This window comes from Marmota marmota, unplaced genomic scaffold (assembly GCF_001458135.2).
Source record: "Marmota marmota marmota unplaced genomic scaffold, marMar, whole genome shotgun sequence".
Taxonomy (NCBI): Eukaryota; Metazoa; Chordata; class Mammalia; order Rodentia; family Sciuridae; genus Marmota; species Marmota marmota.
Window position 1 is genome coordinate 4,751,380 of NW_025999926.1, and position 15,672 is coordinate 4,767,051.

The following is a 15,672-nucleotide window of genomic DNA, read 5'->3' on the forward strand; positions in this document are numbered from 1 at the left end:
GCCAATGTTCTTTTTGGAAAGTGAGCATGTTCTTAAAAGGTTCCAGTTTTTAGTTCAAATGAGGTAATATGATATTATTTTGTTTATTAATCATCTCCAAATCCATTTTTGTGACCTTTCTAACAAATATTTGTGCTTGCAAAGAGTTAGCGATTGGCAGGGTTGCGAGCTGATGTCTTTTATTTACCCAAGACTTGGTAGTGTCTTGGCAGCTGCCAAAGAAACTTCACCTCTGCAGGGCTGAAACCATGACCTCACCCATGACCCTGTGGTCTGTCACCTCTGGGAGGACAGCTGTTTCAAACCCTGTTTAGCCTGAGTAGTCTGCAAGAAAAGTATGCCACATGGTTGCCCCTAACAGGAAAAGTAATGATTATCATTCATTTTATTTTTCACTCTTAACTTGATTTCCTAATTCTGGGTCTTCAGAAGAACTTTCTCCAAGAATTTAAGGTAGTACAATCAGGGGCAAAAGCTAGTCACTTTGCAAGCAAAAATCACTAAGCCTGAGTAAACTACCATGAACCACTTGGGGAAAGAGGAAAAAGGGAAACCAAAGATAGGTATCATTCAGCAAGGGCATGAAGAGTAGTTCTGTATCATGGAGAAAACTCCACATCCTCTCCCCTTTCCCTGAGGAGGCAGGGAGCAGCACAACTGGAGTCACCTTGTCTCTGCCTAGGCTTTCTGAAGGAACGGCAGGCTGAACCTCACTCAGATGATCACGTGGTTGCAGAGGCTCAGAGCCTTAATGACTGACCAGGATGACTGGTGGGGACCAGGGAAATCAGACCCTGGCACTCTAATATTAGACAATCCTCACCCCTATACTTAGCAAGAGGCATCAGGTACAGTTGCACATGCCTGTAATCCTAGTGGCTCGGGAGGCTGAGGCAGGAGGATCACAAGTTTAAGGTCAGCCTTAGCAACTTAGCAAGGCCATGCCCCAAAATAAAAAAATAAAAAAAGCTGGGGATGTCGCTCAGTGGGAAAGTGCCCCTGGAGTCAATCCTCTATCTATCTATCTATCTATCTATCTATCTGAAAGAAGAAAAAAGGAGGCAAAACTAATTGTTACACTTTTATAAAAAATACACACTGCCAAGGGAATAAAGGCACCTGTATTCCTTAAAGACTGATGAGATGTCCATGGGCAGCCTCAGAAACATAATTGCCCAGAGTGAAAGACAACCTGCAAAAGTCCTGGGAACCAATGTTTGTGCAGGCAGGGACATGCTTGCCCATCTGCACAACAGCAGGCAGCTCTCGAGAGCCACCACCCCAGCTTCCCAAGGAGCTGAGGGACCAGTCTTTCCAGGACAGCTGAAGACCAGTTCCCTGGGAGGTACACCCCCCACCCCCCGCCAGGGAAGCATTTTGAACCCACAGAGCCAACATCATTTTCCCCTGTCCCAGGGCCGCCAGGGCCAGCCCTGTAAGCCTCCTTTGGCCTTTGCTTCCTGCTAAACACTCCAGATGCAGCTTCCTGCTCCACCCTCTGTTATCAGTATCCATAACATCAGTGTCCACATGGCCTTGCCACCCAAAACCTGGCCCACCCATTTCGTCACTGACCTCCAAAGACTCATCTCAGTTCACGTCAGCTTGCTTCCAGGGTCCTATCTGCCACTGTCATCACCACCAGCTGCACAACCTCCTGGGCCTGGAACGCAATCGTCTTATGCTCCCACTCAGCTGCTCCCCGGCCCAGGACAGCAGTGCTGTCGAGAACTCCTGGCCTCACTGAGCCCTCCAGACCACCGCTCACTCCCACTGGCTCGCTCTCCTCCTCTGCTCAGCTTAGATTCATTTTGTAATCATTCTTTTACAAACAGCATTCAGCTTTCTTGACTCTCTCCCCTCGCTCTAGCCCCTGGTAAGACCTGGCCATCTCTTTGTTCTGTACCTGCAACAGAGCAACTGGAGCTTGTTGGACAAAATCTGCAGGAATGGATGGATGGTTGTACAAACTCACTCCAAAATGGGGACTCACATCGCCCAGGAATTCCAGTCCAGCTAAGCTTGATTTCCTGTTCTGTAATTTATTTGATAACTTTTGTTCCCTCTGAATATGGCTTTAATTGCAGATTCACTGAGAAAATGCTATGTCTGTGTCCATGATGGTCCCTTCTTTTTCAGTGCCTCTCCAAGGCCAGCTGTGGCCACTGGTCTGGACACTGCCTCTCCAGGGTGTCATTCCTGTCCTCACCTCTGCAAGGTCCATTCCCCATGAGTCTTCTCCCTCAACACACCCTACGTAGTTCAATTATCTTCCAACTTCAAAACACCTCACCCTGGTCCCCATGGTACCCTCCGGCTACTGCGCCTTTCCATATCCAAACACAAAGAGCTGCCCAGGGCCTGCTGGCTCCCTGCTAGCACCCCTCACCCTGGCATCCACCCACGGATTCTCTTGGACTGCCCATGCCAAGTGGCAAAGAGCTCTGTTGGCAGCTACCGAGGGCACTTTCTGCTCCACCCCAGGCTGCAGCATAAGATGAAGTGAACGCTCCCTATTTCAAACCCCCGGGGCCTCAGGCCCTGCACTGCCTCTGCCCCAGCCCACGTTGCTGCTGTTGCTCCAGGAGGAAGGGCTGCTCCACACTGTCGGGGCTTCCCCTCCTTCCCACCTCTGCTCCCTGGCTGTTCGCACAGTGCTGTGGGTCCAAAACCATTTACAATCTATATGTTCCTGATGCCCAGATTTACAACTCAAACCCCCAACCCTAGAGTGGCATATTCACTGCCTGTGTGACATTTCCATAGAATAACAAACTTCATATGAGTGAAAAAGAACTGATTTTTTGTTTTTCACTCCAAACTTGTTTCTCTCCCAGTTTTTCTCACTCAGAAAATCTACTCTGTGGCTTAAGACAGGAAGTTAGGGGCAATCCTGTTTTCTTTTCTTCCCAAGTCAGTCCATCACCAAAGGGAACTATCCATTTGGCTCTATTGCCATGGCAACCACTTTGGTGCATTCACTAGCGTGGCTCCTTATCGTCCCCATCCCTCCCACTGTCTCCCCACATCCACTTCCCCCTCCCACACCGAAGCTGAAGCCACCCTTTAAACACATGGAGCAGGCCCCACTCTTCTTCCACAGGTCTCCACTGCATCACAACAAAGTCCGAGTCCTTCCCACAGGCTCCAGCCCCGCCTGTCTCATCCTCATCTCATGGGCTGTTGGCTTTATTTTTCAGGAGTCTGACACTGTCCCTGAACATCCAGCTGCTCTCAGGGATACTCCTAATTAGGTTCTGGGCCTGGTCATCTGTCAGGTTTCAGTGCAAACACCACCTGTATGGAGAGGTCTTCCTGACTGCTCACTATAGAGCAGCGTCCACCCTACCATGCATCTCAGTTCCCCTGTCAATGCAGTCCATTTCTTTCCTATAACATCTCTTTATAACGACTCATTTATGTGATTTTTTACTTTTTAAAACCTTAAGGTTCAACGTCAGCTCCTTTCCTACCACATCGTGAGCTCTATGCCTGTCTTTCCCTCTGTATGTTCCGCGCATAGCACAATGCCTGGTCATGTATTAGGTGCCCAATAAATAGTTAATGAATGAATGAAAAAGTGTACTTAAGAGCTCATTTTTTTATATATAATGATTTCATTTTTAAAAAACCAATTTAGGGATTAGCCCTTTAAAAACATCTAAAATATTTGAAGTTTATTTTTTAAAGTATGCAAATTCAGATTTTTCTGAAACATTTATGTCAAGTATGGTTATAATTTAATTTGTATATGTTATTAAGGATCCATATTTCTCTTGATAATTGTTGCTAAAGTTCCATGTTATCACATGTGACATACCTGCGGATTCCTTTTGGTGTTTCTCCAATTATGAAGGTCGTCTGGTCTGTACGGTAGACTTTTTTCTTCTTCTGACTTACAGGGTGTGAAACGCACAGGGGAGAGGAACCGGGTCCTTCACTCGGTGGCTGGTCTGTCCTCGTGTGTGTTACTGTAGCTGGGTTCGCTTTTTCTTCATATGTCTGGAAAAAGGGAAGGAACGAAAGGTTGGTTTTGGTCAAAGAAGGAGGATGTATTACTTTCCCCCAATATGCTCTTTTTAATGAAGTACACATTCTCCATCTGAAATTATTGTCAGAAGATGTCAATCTAGACCTTTAAAAAGATGAAATGGGGAAAATGGAACTATTTCTATTGCTGAGACTGGACATACTGATACACATGTTGAGAGCTACTGTCCCAAATAAAGGTACCAATTAATGACTATATAAATGATGGAATAAAAATGGGTACTCTTAAAATGTTTAAGTTCAGTACATTTGAGTGGTGATTTTTCTCAAAATCATTGAGTAGTCTTTGTTACTTAATTTTACAAAGTAGCCAAACTTATAAAAAGGAACAATTTTATGTGACAAATAAATCATTTTCATCAATACTAGTTTTCAAACTCTGCTGGATTGCAAGAATATCTAGTGATTTCAAGAGGCTACTACAGTTTGTAAACTATAGATAGAATCAAACATTTTAGACTATGGGCTGCTTGTTAAATGTAAATTGTTAGCAAGAGTGGGTTAAAAAATCATTTTAAACCGTATGGTTCCAGTTTCCTTGACAATTGTGAATAGGTGGAAAGCCCCGTTCCATTCCCCATAGAGAAATACTGGATACAGTTCCACAACAATTACAAGAATAAAATTATATTTGAGCTCAAAAATAAGAAAGTTTCTAGGTGTGAACAACAAAGAAGTGACACAGTGGTGAGTGAGAGCTGACACTAAGCAACTCACAGGGCAGAACCTCATCCACAGGTACAAAGGGCAGAGGGAAGATGGAAATGATTCAACTCCCTGCATTAAAAAATGAAGAAACAAACAAAAAACACAGGAGGTATGAGAAGAATATCTGATTTTCAAAGGAAAGCCTAAACTAGGACACAGCATAGACACAAGCCACCTTTTTCCTCTAGTCAGAGTGATTGCAGAAAAAAATGAAATGCCCAGCTGGTGCCATTGTGGAGTCTGATTCTGCACCACCTGGGTAGTATGGAAAACCCAAGCTGAAAACCAACATAAAAAGATTGGCTAAGAACCAGGGAAAACCACAGATCTAAATGAGGGGTGACTACAAAAACATACCATAGAAAGACTTCCATAATCCAGAGAATGGTTATGATTCCAATGGGGGTAAAAAGGGTTAGGATAAAAATTATAAAGAACATATGAAACCCAACACCATGAACATTGTCAGATGCAACAAAGATGAGAGCTCATATCTGAGCAATGCAAATGAGACTTTAAATTTTCACCAGGTCTAGAAAGATAAAAGAAGGAATAGAATCCACTAGCAAGAATGAGGCATTGTATGGACAGATTTGGGAAAGAACTAAATGCAAACTTAAAAAAAAAAAAAGAGAAAGAAATATAGTTCTGAAATAAAAAATAGAAAGAACCTCAATACATTGGATAAGTAGCAGAATAAACATCCTTATAATAGTTGACTAACTGGAAAAATAAAATTTCTCAGAATGCAATATAGGAATTTAAAAGGAAGAAAAGGAGGGAAATTAAGAGTCAGAAGACATACCAAAACTTCTAAAATGATGGAAGGAAAGACCAGAGAAAATGGAAGAGATTATGTTAATGAGATAATAGTTGAAAATTAAAGAAGGCATGAATCTTCAAACTGAGAAAAGAAAGAGAATCCCTATTGGCAAAAATTAAAATAGTCTGTATTTTGATGGATTACATTTAGAGGGAATATCTTAAAAATTCCCATAGAGAAAAACCAAGGTATCTGCACAGAAGTGACAAACTAACATCAGATTCTTCATTAATATTCCCACTGCCAGATGATAATGGAATAATACCTTTAACATGCAGAGAGAAAAAAACTGTCAACTTGGAATTCTATACCTAGTTAAACTATCATTTTCAAGCATACAAAGACCACCAGAGTTTAATCGACACTGAGTCTTGCTAATGATATAATTATTATTATTTCTTTTGGTAGGGTTTCTATTGGATTGAAGTGGTACACATTCAAAGAATATAGATAGGAAATGTTTTTTAATTCCTCAAGTATTCACTAAATACTCACTATGTTTCTGCCACCATGCTATGCATTTGGGCTAGAGATGTGAGTATATTTACATCCACAAGAAGGTCCTACCCTTAAGGGGTTTAAATGTTCAGCCTATTTTAAAAAACATATGGCATATTTAGCTTTTTTCTTTTAGACATTTACCTGTTTAACTTATATTCAAGTTCATTTTATTGACCAAAAGACAAAACATGGTATGTTCTTTAGTAGCAATCCATTTCTAATGAAAATAAATTGACATCTTTACAAGTTTTGTGACTCAGATGGATAAACACAAAATGACAGCTGACCAGCTTGAACCAGGGCTTTGCAGTAATCAGTAGTATTAAAGATACTTTCCTTAAAGACTTAATTTTTTTGCAAAATTGTACCTTAAAACATTATTAATAAAGAGAAAAAAAGTAGAATCATTAAGAATAAGTTTAAAAGAGATTTGATGCATTATTTCCAACAAAAATCAGATGAACATTCAAAGTTTCTAAAGGCTGATAACCTTAGATGATCCCCAGAAATAACTTTCCATTATTTTAAGAAGAGATGGAACACTTATCTGAAAGTAAAGCGAGTTAGCAGAAAGAGAAGGCTAACAGGAACACTCCCTTCCTCATATCCTGTAAATTCCTGGGGCCTTGGAGAAATCATGCCAGGCAATGGCAATTATCGATTATTTACATGATCACACTGGATATTGCTGACTATGGCAGCAGTACAAAGTTCACATTTTATACAAACATGTTTTTTTTTCAATCACTTTTATAAATTCGTCAGAAAAATTCAGGCTTTGCAACCACAACTATCAGACAAGTGGATCTTTACATTTTGCCAAGTATTCCATTTCAAAACCCAATTCTTACAACCAATAATAAAAAGGTAAAATTATTTTTCTATTAAATGGGTTCAGTATCCTAACTTTTATTTTTTAAAAATCTATGTTTCAGATTTCCATTTGGTAAGAGACTTTAATCAGGTTGTGAAGCACAATCTGGAATTTACCTGGGTTCTGTTAGCTCTTAGGAATGCAGTGGCTGTCTAGGTTGATGTGGGATGGCAGCTCCAAGGGAGAATACATAACACACTGTGCGCTAGGAAGGGTGTGTCAGTTTCCTGTTGCTGCCATAACAATTCACCACAAAATTATTGACTTTAAATGATACAAACTCATTATCTTAAGTTTCTATAGGTCACTGAGTCTGATGTGGGTCTCACTGGGCTAAAATCAAGGTGCTGGCAAGGCTGTGATCCTTTTTGGATGTTTAGGGGAAAATCCATTTCCTTGCTCTTCTAGCTCTCAGATACTGTCCACAATCTTTGTTTTGTGGTCCTCTTCAAAAGCCAGCAACTCTTCTCTAACACTTTCTCCATGGTCATATCACCCTCTGACCTCAGCCAGGAAAGGTTCTCTGCTTTGAACAGCTAACGTGATTAGCCGGGGCCCATCCAGATAATCCAGGATCAAAGGATCCTGGTCATCTGATTAGCACCCTTAACTGCATCCATGCAAAGAAGCTATCTCAAGGCCACTGATTTAACCTTAATTGCATCTATGACTTTAACTCCCTTTTGTCAGGTAAAGAAACATATTAACAGGTTCCAGGAATTACTTCATGAGCATATTTGGGGAGGGCGTTATTCTGCTTCCCATTGTGGGGGGAATATGGACTCTTAACCTGGGTTTCAAGGTTATGCAGATGGGTGTCAGTGATTTCAGAAGGGGTGTCTATGAATCCTGAAGCTGTACAACCACACTTTTCAGACACAAGCGTCTGTGACTGTTTTAAGTGGCAACACTGTTTATGTAATTTTCAAGAAGTCTTATTTTTCTTTGAAAAACAATTCCTGTTTGAATTTATAAGCATTTTGGTGTTCTTGTTAGAAAAGTAAAATTTTCCTGCCTTACAGTAAGAGTACAGTCAATCTTTTACAATAGTCTACACGGGGAAAATATGCCACAGTGCAGCCACTGTTGCAGCCACAGCCGGCATCTCTTCTGCACAGTGAAGTACAAGGTCTATGGCCAGACCAAGAGATTCTAATTCTAGATTGTGTGGCTAGATTCAAAATTTGTTCATTCCCACTTAGATGGCAGCTATAAAATCCAGATGTGGAAAGACCACGGTGCAGCAGCGACAGAAATGAAGACCCAAGGAAGGAGGAGCGCAGTAAAATGAGGCGGAGCAGGAACTGAAAAGGCATAAGTCCTTCTTAATGTTAGGACAGAGGATGAAGCTCCTTGTGCTGCTCAAGAAAGCAAAATAACATCACTCCTCTTTCCTCCGGAGGACAGAGTGGCCAGCAACTAGAGTGCTGTGTGTGCTGCATGGAGAATGTTGTGTTACAACAGGAAGGAAGAAAGCAAAACTCCCAGTTTCTGTGAAAGCTCCCAATTGCCCCTAACTTTTCTAAAAAGGATTCTTCAAAAGTATCTACCAAGAATTAAAGGTACTAAACTCTGTGATTCTGATTATGGTTATGATAATAAAACAAGGAAGAAATTATGAAGACAAGAGCTCTGTGCAGCCAGACACAGTGGTGAGCACCTATGTGACTCAGGACTCTGAGACAGAGGATCATAGGTTCAAGGCCAGCTTCACCTAGGCCACTTAGCAAGACCCTGTCTCAAAATACAAAATACAAAAGGGCTGGGATGTGGCTCAGTGGTAAAGTGCCACTGGATTCAATCCCCAGTATCAAATACTTTGTGCAGTATTTGTATAGTAGAAGTATTTCTGCTAATACTCTATTTTAGAAGGTGTTACTATTAAAGCATAATTTATCACTTAGTAATTGCTATGTTCACAATTATGTCCACAAATTATTAGACTTTGTTTGGTACTTTCCCTATAGTATTTATATAAAAAAAAATCAAATTCTATTTTTGGAATATATATCAAAACTAAAATCTACTAAGAAATGTAAGAAATGCAGTAACTACTCTTAGATAATATAAACAGAGTTAAAAAATCCATTTGATGATAAAAACTAATTGAACAAAAAATGGGGCTGCTTGTGAAGTTGAATTTATTGCCAAATGTTGAACTAATATTATAACTTCTGAGTAGTAACACCTCTTCCTTCTTTAGATATACACATTCTAAGACGGAGCAGTCAGGCAGAACTGAAAGAGGAGGGAGAAGCCCTTTCCTCTTTAGACCATAGCTAAATAAGTTAAAAAGGTAAAAGGTAGGCTAAGGCTAGTTATATAGATACTAATCTCACTTATACAGTCAAAACTTTAAACACAAAATGTTATCCTTATAAAAATAATTATTAAAAATAAAATTTAGCATATAAAATTATCTAGTCCAACTAAATCATTAAAATATTATTTCTAGAAATGGTAATTGTTCTAATACAGCCTGGCCAAAATAGTCTCTTCACTTAGCCATGATTAAATGTTTAACTTGAAATGGATCATTTGGCTGGGTGTGGGGGGCACACATCTGTAATCCCAGCTATTTTGGAGGCTGAGGCAGGAAGAACTCAGGTTTGAGGCCAGCCTCAGCAAAACCCTGTCTCAAAGTAAAAAATTAAAAGGGCAGGCTGGGGATGTGGCTCAAGTGGTAGCGTGACCGCCTAGCATACGTGAGGCACTGGGTTCAATTCTCAGCACCACATAAAAATAAAATGGAGATACTATGTTCACCTAAAACTAAAAATAAATATTAAAAAAAAAGGCAAAGGGCTGGGATATAGCTCAGTGGTAGAGTGCCCCTTGGTGTGATTCCTAAAAAAAAGGCTCATTTCAAAGACTTAATATCTGCTTTGACATAATTTTGATAAAGTTATCAAATCATAGTTGATTTTTTCTGATATACTTACAAAATGTTTAAAAGTATAAATATTACTGTTTACAAATGTATAATGCGTGTAATCTGTTAAAGAATCGCTTTACTATTTTAAATTATAAAAGACATACATTAGGATTACAATAAATATAAGGTCACTTTTGCAGGCAAAAATGCTAGAGATGTGTTCATTGTGTACCTCCCCATCCCTCTAATATCTCAGGATTTTAAAAAATGTTTTATTCTACTTTATATATCATATGACCAGTTGATTCTTAGACATTGTACATAGTCTACAAACTTGAAACTCCAGGTGATCCAACTCAATCTTTCCACAGTTAAAAGAAAGAAATGGGAGGGGGACCCCACAAATAAAATCTCCAAAACAAAACTTGGGAAAAAAAAAAAAAAAGAATCCACACTAGGCATAATAAGGATCCCTAATTTTGCATAGCTTACCTCTGGCTGTGAAGCTTTCGGTTCACACTGGATATTGCAGGAAAGTTCCCTTCCTCAGGTAGCCCAGTGGGATACAACATTCAAATGACCTTTGATATTGAATACTCTTTCTTATTCCTTTAAACCAGAAGTGCACTCTCTGCAATTCAAAAGTAGACCTAAGTCAAATTGCCTTACTTTCAATAAAACAATAGCTATTTATTGGAAGTCTCAACTAAAAAAGTTACAGATTTTCAATATGAAAGTGAAAAAAATAAAAACTGACTTAAAAAAAAAAACTGCAGATGGCAACTCTTGATGTCACTGTCCTAAAAAAAAAAAAAAAAAGGAAGACTTCCGTCCTCACAGCCAAATGACTTGCATTAGCATTTTTCTTTTTACTCCATTACATAAGGAATCTATATTTACATACTAGGAAACCAAAATAGTTCAGAGAAAGTTTAAGGAAATGAAGAACCTCTTTCTGTTTATATTCATTGAAGTAAACACTAATTCTGGAAGTAAAGACCTGCGAGGGCACCTGGGTAGAAATGGTAAGGAAATGAGCATAGACCATGGGGATGAAATGGGCAGACTGTAAAGGAACTAGGAGGTCCCAGCTCTGGCCCTCTGCGAGGCCTGAGGGGGATGACGTGTTCTGGTTCTAGGTCACTGAAGTGTCTTCCAGTTGCCTTGCTCTTGAGACCAGCACAGACCTCGAAAACACAAAGGTCTCCTCCACTACCTCTGGCCACACCCTCACCTCAGCCAGATCACTTCATCTGCCAAGAAGCCTAGAAAATCCACTCCTCTTTGATTTGCCTTCTTCATTAAACCTTGAACAGTAAAGTTGGAGGCAGCAATGCTTTTGTTTAACATGTGTTCAAACAAAAGATTAAAAAAGAAATCTCTCTTTGGTTAAGGGCGAATATGTGAATACATAAAAAGTCATAAATTTGCTTATCTTTGCAAAGTCAGGAATCAGGAGTACTACAAAAACACAGAGCAAGAAAATTCATTCAAATGGTCTATGAGAGTCTAACGTGACAAGCACTTTGAAGGATCTTTGTACAAGTGTGAAAATCCTCAGTCATCCAAGGTGCCTGCCTGTGACTGGGATGCAGCTTTCCATAGTTGTCAAAAACCCAAGGCAGTATTGAGCCACCCTGTATCTTGTCCACTCACTCTCTGGGAGGAAAGCTGGCTGATTAGAGGACAACCACAAACATACAGTGAAGTCAAATTTTCTGCATGGTTTTACAAATAACATTCCAATCTGAAAACACCTGGATTCAAATCCAAAACCTGCTTTGGGAGAAGCCTTCACTGGGGAATGGTCAGGTATTTGATACATCTTGGTGTCACCTCTCAGAACACAAACGCTAGCATGGAACCTGCTCAGGTCAGTATTAACACTTATGGATCAGATCACTCCCACACACGCGCGCGGTCTTCAGAGTCTGTTCACAGCGCCCTGTGCAGGTCATGGCTCCTGGCTGTCCAGGGAACGTGCCTTCAGGCCAGTCTTGTCACTGGTTACCAAACACATAAGCACTCTCATTCCTGGTTCCAAATTTCCTCAAACTTGCCTTCTCCCCAGCATCTGCCTCACCCATGCCTGAAGACCCAGCTTCATGAGACTTCTCCTGCATATTTTCCTTCCAATTTCTCATATGACAGCTTTATTTTATTCGTGGAATCTGCTTGAAGACTCTGTGTAATCACATATGTCACACCAAACCTAGCAACCAATGATGCAACTGCAGGTCCAAGATCCTAATTTTACTCACCAAGGGAATACAACAAGTCAAAGGGGTCGCTCTGAATGGGAAGCTCCAGTGCGGCTGTAAACTATCTCAGCTGTTTGTGTCTCATCTATTCAACTCGGTCATTTGCTCTCCTGACCCAGAGAGCAGCCACACCAAGCCCTGAGTTACAGACTCTTCAGGCTCTCAACAAACTCGCATGAATAGCACAACTAAGGAAAATTAATTTTTAGAAGATATTTACCAAAATATTTTTATGAAAGAAATAAAACGTTCTTGTCTCTGAGGCATTTGTTATTTTCCCTGTATCAGATTAGCCCTGCATATAGAATGAAACACTGGGACATGGTCTTCCACACATTTTAAAGCATTTAATGTTGAGTAGTCAGTCATAAGAACTGTTTACAAATTAAAATTTGATTCTTTATGGTAACTTGCCTACAAGATAACTGATACCTCTAAAATAAAACATCAGCTTACCAACAAACTTGCTGTAGAAGCAGCAACAGTTGATTAAATTACATTATAGGGAATATTATCAAAAAAATTTAAAAAATGGCACAAATTTTACTTAGACATATTTATCCTACCCAATGTTGATGCTCTGCACAAGATTAATGCATATATTAATAAATTAGGGTAATTCCTCACATCTCTATAGAATCTCTTTGAGAAGGTTCCCCTTGGTAGCCACTGGAAAGTCAACTGAAATCGGTAAGTTTAACTGATTACCTAGGTATTATTTTAGGTTCTGGGAATAAAAAGACAGACTAAGATTCAGGTCCTAACAAAAAAAAAGACTACTGTCCAACCAGATAAATGGTGGCAGACACTGTTGATGGCCTCCCCAAAGGCACCGCCTCCCTCTGTTGTCTGGTAGAAGCTAGTATTCTTACAAGTGCTCTCAGGGAAGGTGGGCTGCTCTCTCAATTCTAGGGCGATAAGGCACATACGAGCTGAGTCAATCATAGTTTTTCAGAAAGAGTTTCCTTCTCAACAAAAAGAAAGATACAAGGGGAATCACACCTTCCTGTCCTTTGGACACATTTATTCGAGAAAACTAGTTGTTCAGTTGTGGTAGTGATCTGGTAACATGAGACTAAAGGAATAAAAGTTAACTTATTCAGGACAGTGGGACAGAAAATGATAAGAGTCCAAATCTGTATGATGTCACTGGGCCATAGCACCAACCCTGAAAATGCCTCCTATCAGACATGCTGTTACATGAATTTGTTCAGTGACCTATGCTGTCACCTACTTTTAGATGGTTATTCTATTCCTTATAGCTTAAAGTATTTTGCTGATACACATACAGTGTTGCATTATACAACATCCTAAGTGCTACAGCAGCCACATATGCACATACACAAAGAATACGAAGAAATTTATGCTGCTTTGGAGAAGACTTGGGGGACAGCTGTCACAGAGGACAAGGGTAGGAATTCAACAAGCAGCCACAGGTGAAAAGGAATTTTTAGCAAAATAACCACAGAAGCGAAGGTGTGGAGGTAAAGTGAGCTTGGAGAGTAGCTCCTGAGCTGCAGACTGTCCAGGAAGAGCCTGTTCATCTTGTATCCTGGATCCAGGCACAGTGCCTCATACACAATTAGTACCAATAATCCTGAGGAAGTGAGTGTCTTCAGTGAAGCTAGAGAAGAGGGCAAGGGCCAAATTAAAACAGGCCATATATGTCATGGAAAGGACACAATAAGACACTCCACATAATTTGGAAGACAAAAAATTAAGCCACACAGTGCCTCTTTAGATTTATTGCTAGATGATGGTGCATGGGTAGGGACGTCTTTCTGACACCATTCTCCAGGTCCTTCCTTCTTGACTGGTTTCCTATATGAGCACCATGGCCAAGAAATGACTCATAACGAATGAAGATGAAGAATACCAGCATTTATGCTGTGCAAACAAGACTAATACTTCTACATTATCTGTCATGTTACCCATTTGAATTGTGTGGCTGAGTGGAGGAGCAGTTATGGGGACCTGCCTTTTGTTGTACTTTCATGCAATTATCAAGAACAAATGCTTTCTGAACCCAGTGGTGTCCTTGCCACGTGGTGGTATTCACTGAAGCGTAAGCTGTGGTCCTATAACATACCTTGAAGGAAACGAATACACACAAGGTACCCATACCAATGATGATGACTGGCACAGAGAATGGTGCTAAAAACACTTGGAAGAGAGTGACCCTAAAGATTGAATTATGGAAGAAATGGAACTTGAACTGGATCCATCTGGAGTAGAGGATCAGACAGTACCTGATGCGGGGGAGGCAGAGGCAGAGCAAATCCACTGAAGACCAGGAATGCCACTCAAACCTGAGAATACTTCTGTGTCTAGGAAAAAATGAAGTGTTCTCTTCTGTTCTCACCATAGTCAATACAGAAGACTTGGGATACCAGAGTGAGGACTTCTCCCACCAGCAAGGAGGGAGCCAATTTTGCAGCAGTTGACACCAGTTGTGTGTCCTCTAGTTTAATTCTGACACTATATACCTGGAGAGTCAGGTGGATACCTAGAGAGTGTCTGAATCCACAGGTAGAGGATTCAGTTGGACTCTCCCCACTTCTAGTGCCAATTGCAAGCCCCAGTTTGTTTTACTTGTTTTTGACCAACTGGCCATATATTGGGGATATCATGACCCCTCCTTGGGTCCAGAAGATTTCCAGGAAAACTATGAAAGTTGATCATGGAAAAGATGATTTAAACCACTTAAAAACTCTCAGAACATAGTGGCAGAGTTTACCATACCCAGACAACAAATGAAAACCTAAATATGTTTTAAAAAAGTATTTATTCAGCAAGTAGTAATTCATGTAACACATCATTTTAAGTTAGTGAAGATGAATCAAGAGATAGCCTTCTATTTCAAAGCTCAGGATTTATTAGAAAAGAAGATACGTACTTATATACTATAATAAAAATCTGAAAGTCATACTTTAGAATAAGAACAAGATGTATAAAGTACTACTGGGCAAAAGTACTACTGTGCAAAGCAGAGCTCAGGAGAAAAGGTAGCTTGATTCTGATGAGGGAGGAAATGGGGCAGATTTTGAGGAAGGCACGAAACATCTGAAGTAGATCTTGAAGGATTTGGAGATTTGAGAGATTATAAATGTAAAAATGAAGATGATTCCTGGCTAAAAAATAAAAAAAAAGGCACAGGTTTATTAGGGTTCTCAGGAGGAATACAACCAAAAGGATACATATGTCTATATAGATGTATATAAGAGGGGATTTATTAGACTGGCTCACATGATCAGATGCTAACTAGTCCTACGGTGGCCTTTTGCGTGCTGGAGAGCCAGGCAATCCAGTAGCTGCTCAGTCCCAAAGCTGGAAACTTCCTAATAAGAGAGACCAATGATGCAGCCCCAGTTCAAAGCTGAAGGCCTGAAAGCCCCCTGGAGAGCTGCTGGTGTGAATCTGTGTTCAAAGGATCAAGAATTTGTATTTGGGGTAAAAATGGGAGTTCATAACCCAATTGAGCCAAATGTATGAAAGATGATATATCATGAGCTTTGTAATGTTTTGAACAACCAATAATAAAAAAAAAAGAATTGTAATACAAAAAAAAAAAAAAAAAAAA

General features: G+C 40.2%; 1 protein-coding gene across 1 annotated transcript in view; it reads right to left on the bottom strand.

Annotated features, from left to right (window-relative positions):
* Ercc6l2 (ERCC excision repair 6 like 2) overlaps positions 1–15,672 on the bottom strand; it is a 106,234-nt gene that overhangs the window by 3,737 nt on the left and 86,825 nt on the right. Inside the window, exon 16 of the mRNA XM_048800349.1 lies at positions 3,821–4,002. Coding sequence (XP_048656306.1) covers positions 3,821–4,002 — 182 coding nt within the window. The remainder of the gene's footprint in view (positions 1–3,820; positions 4,003–15,672) is intronic.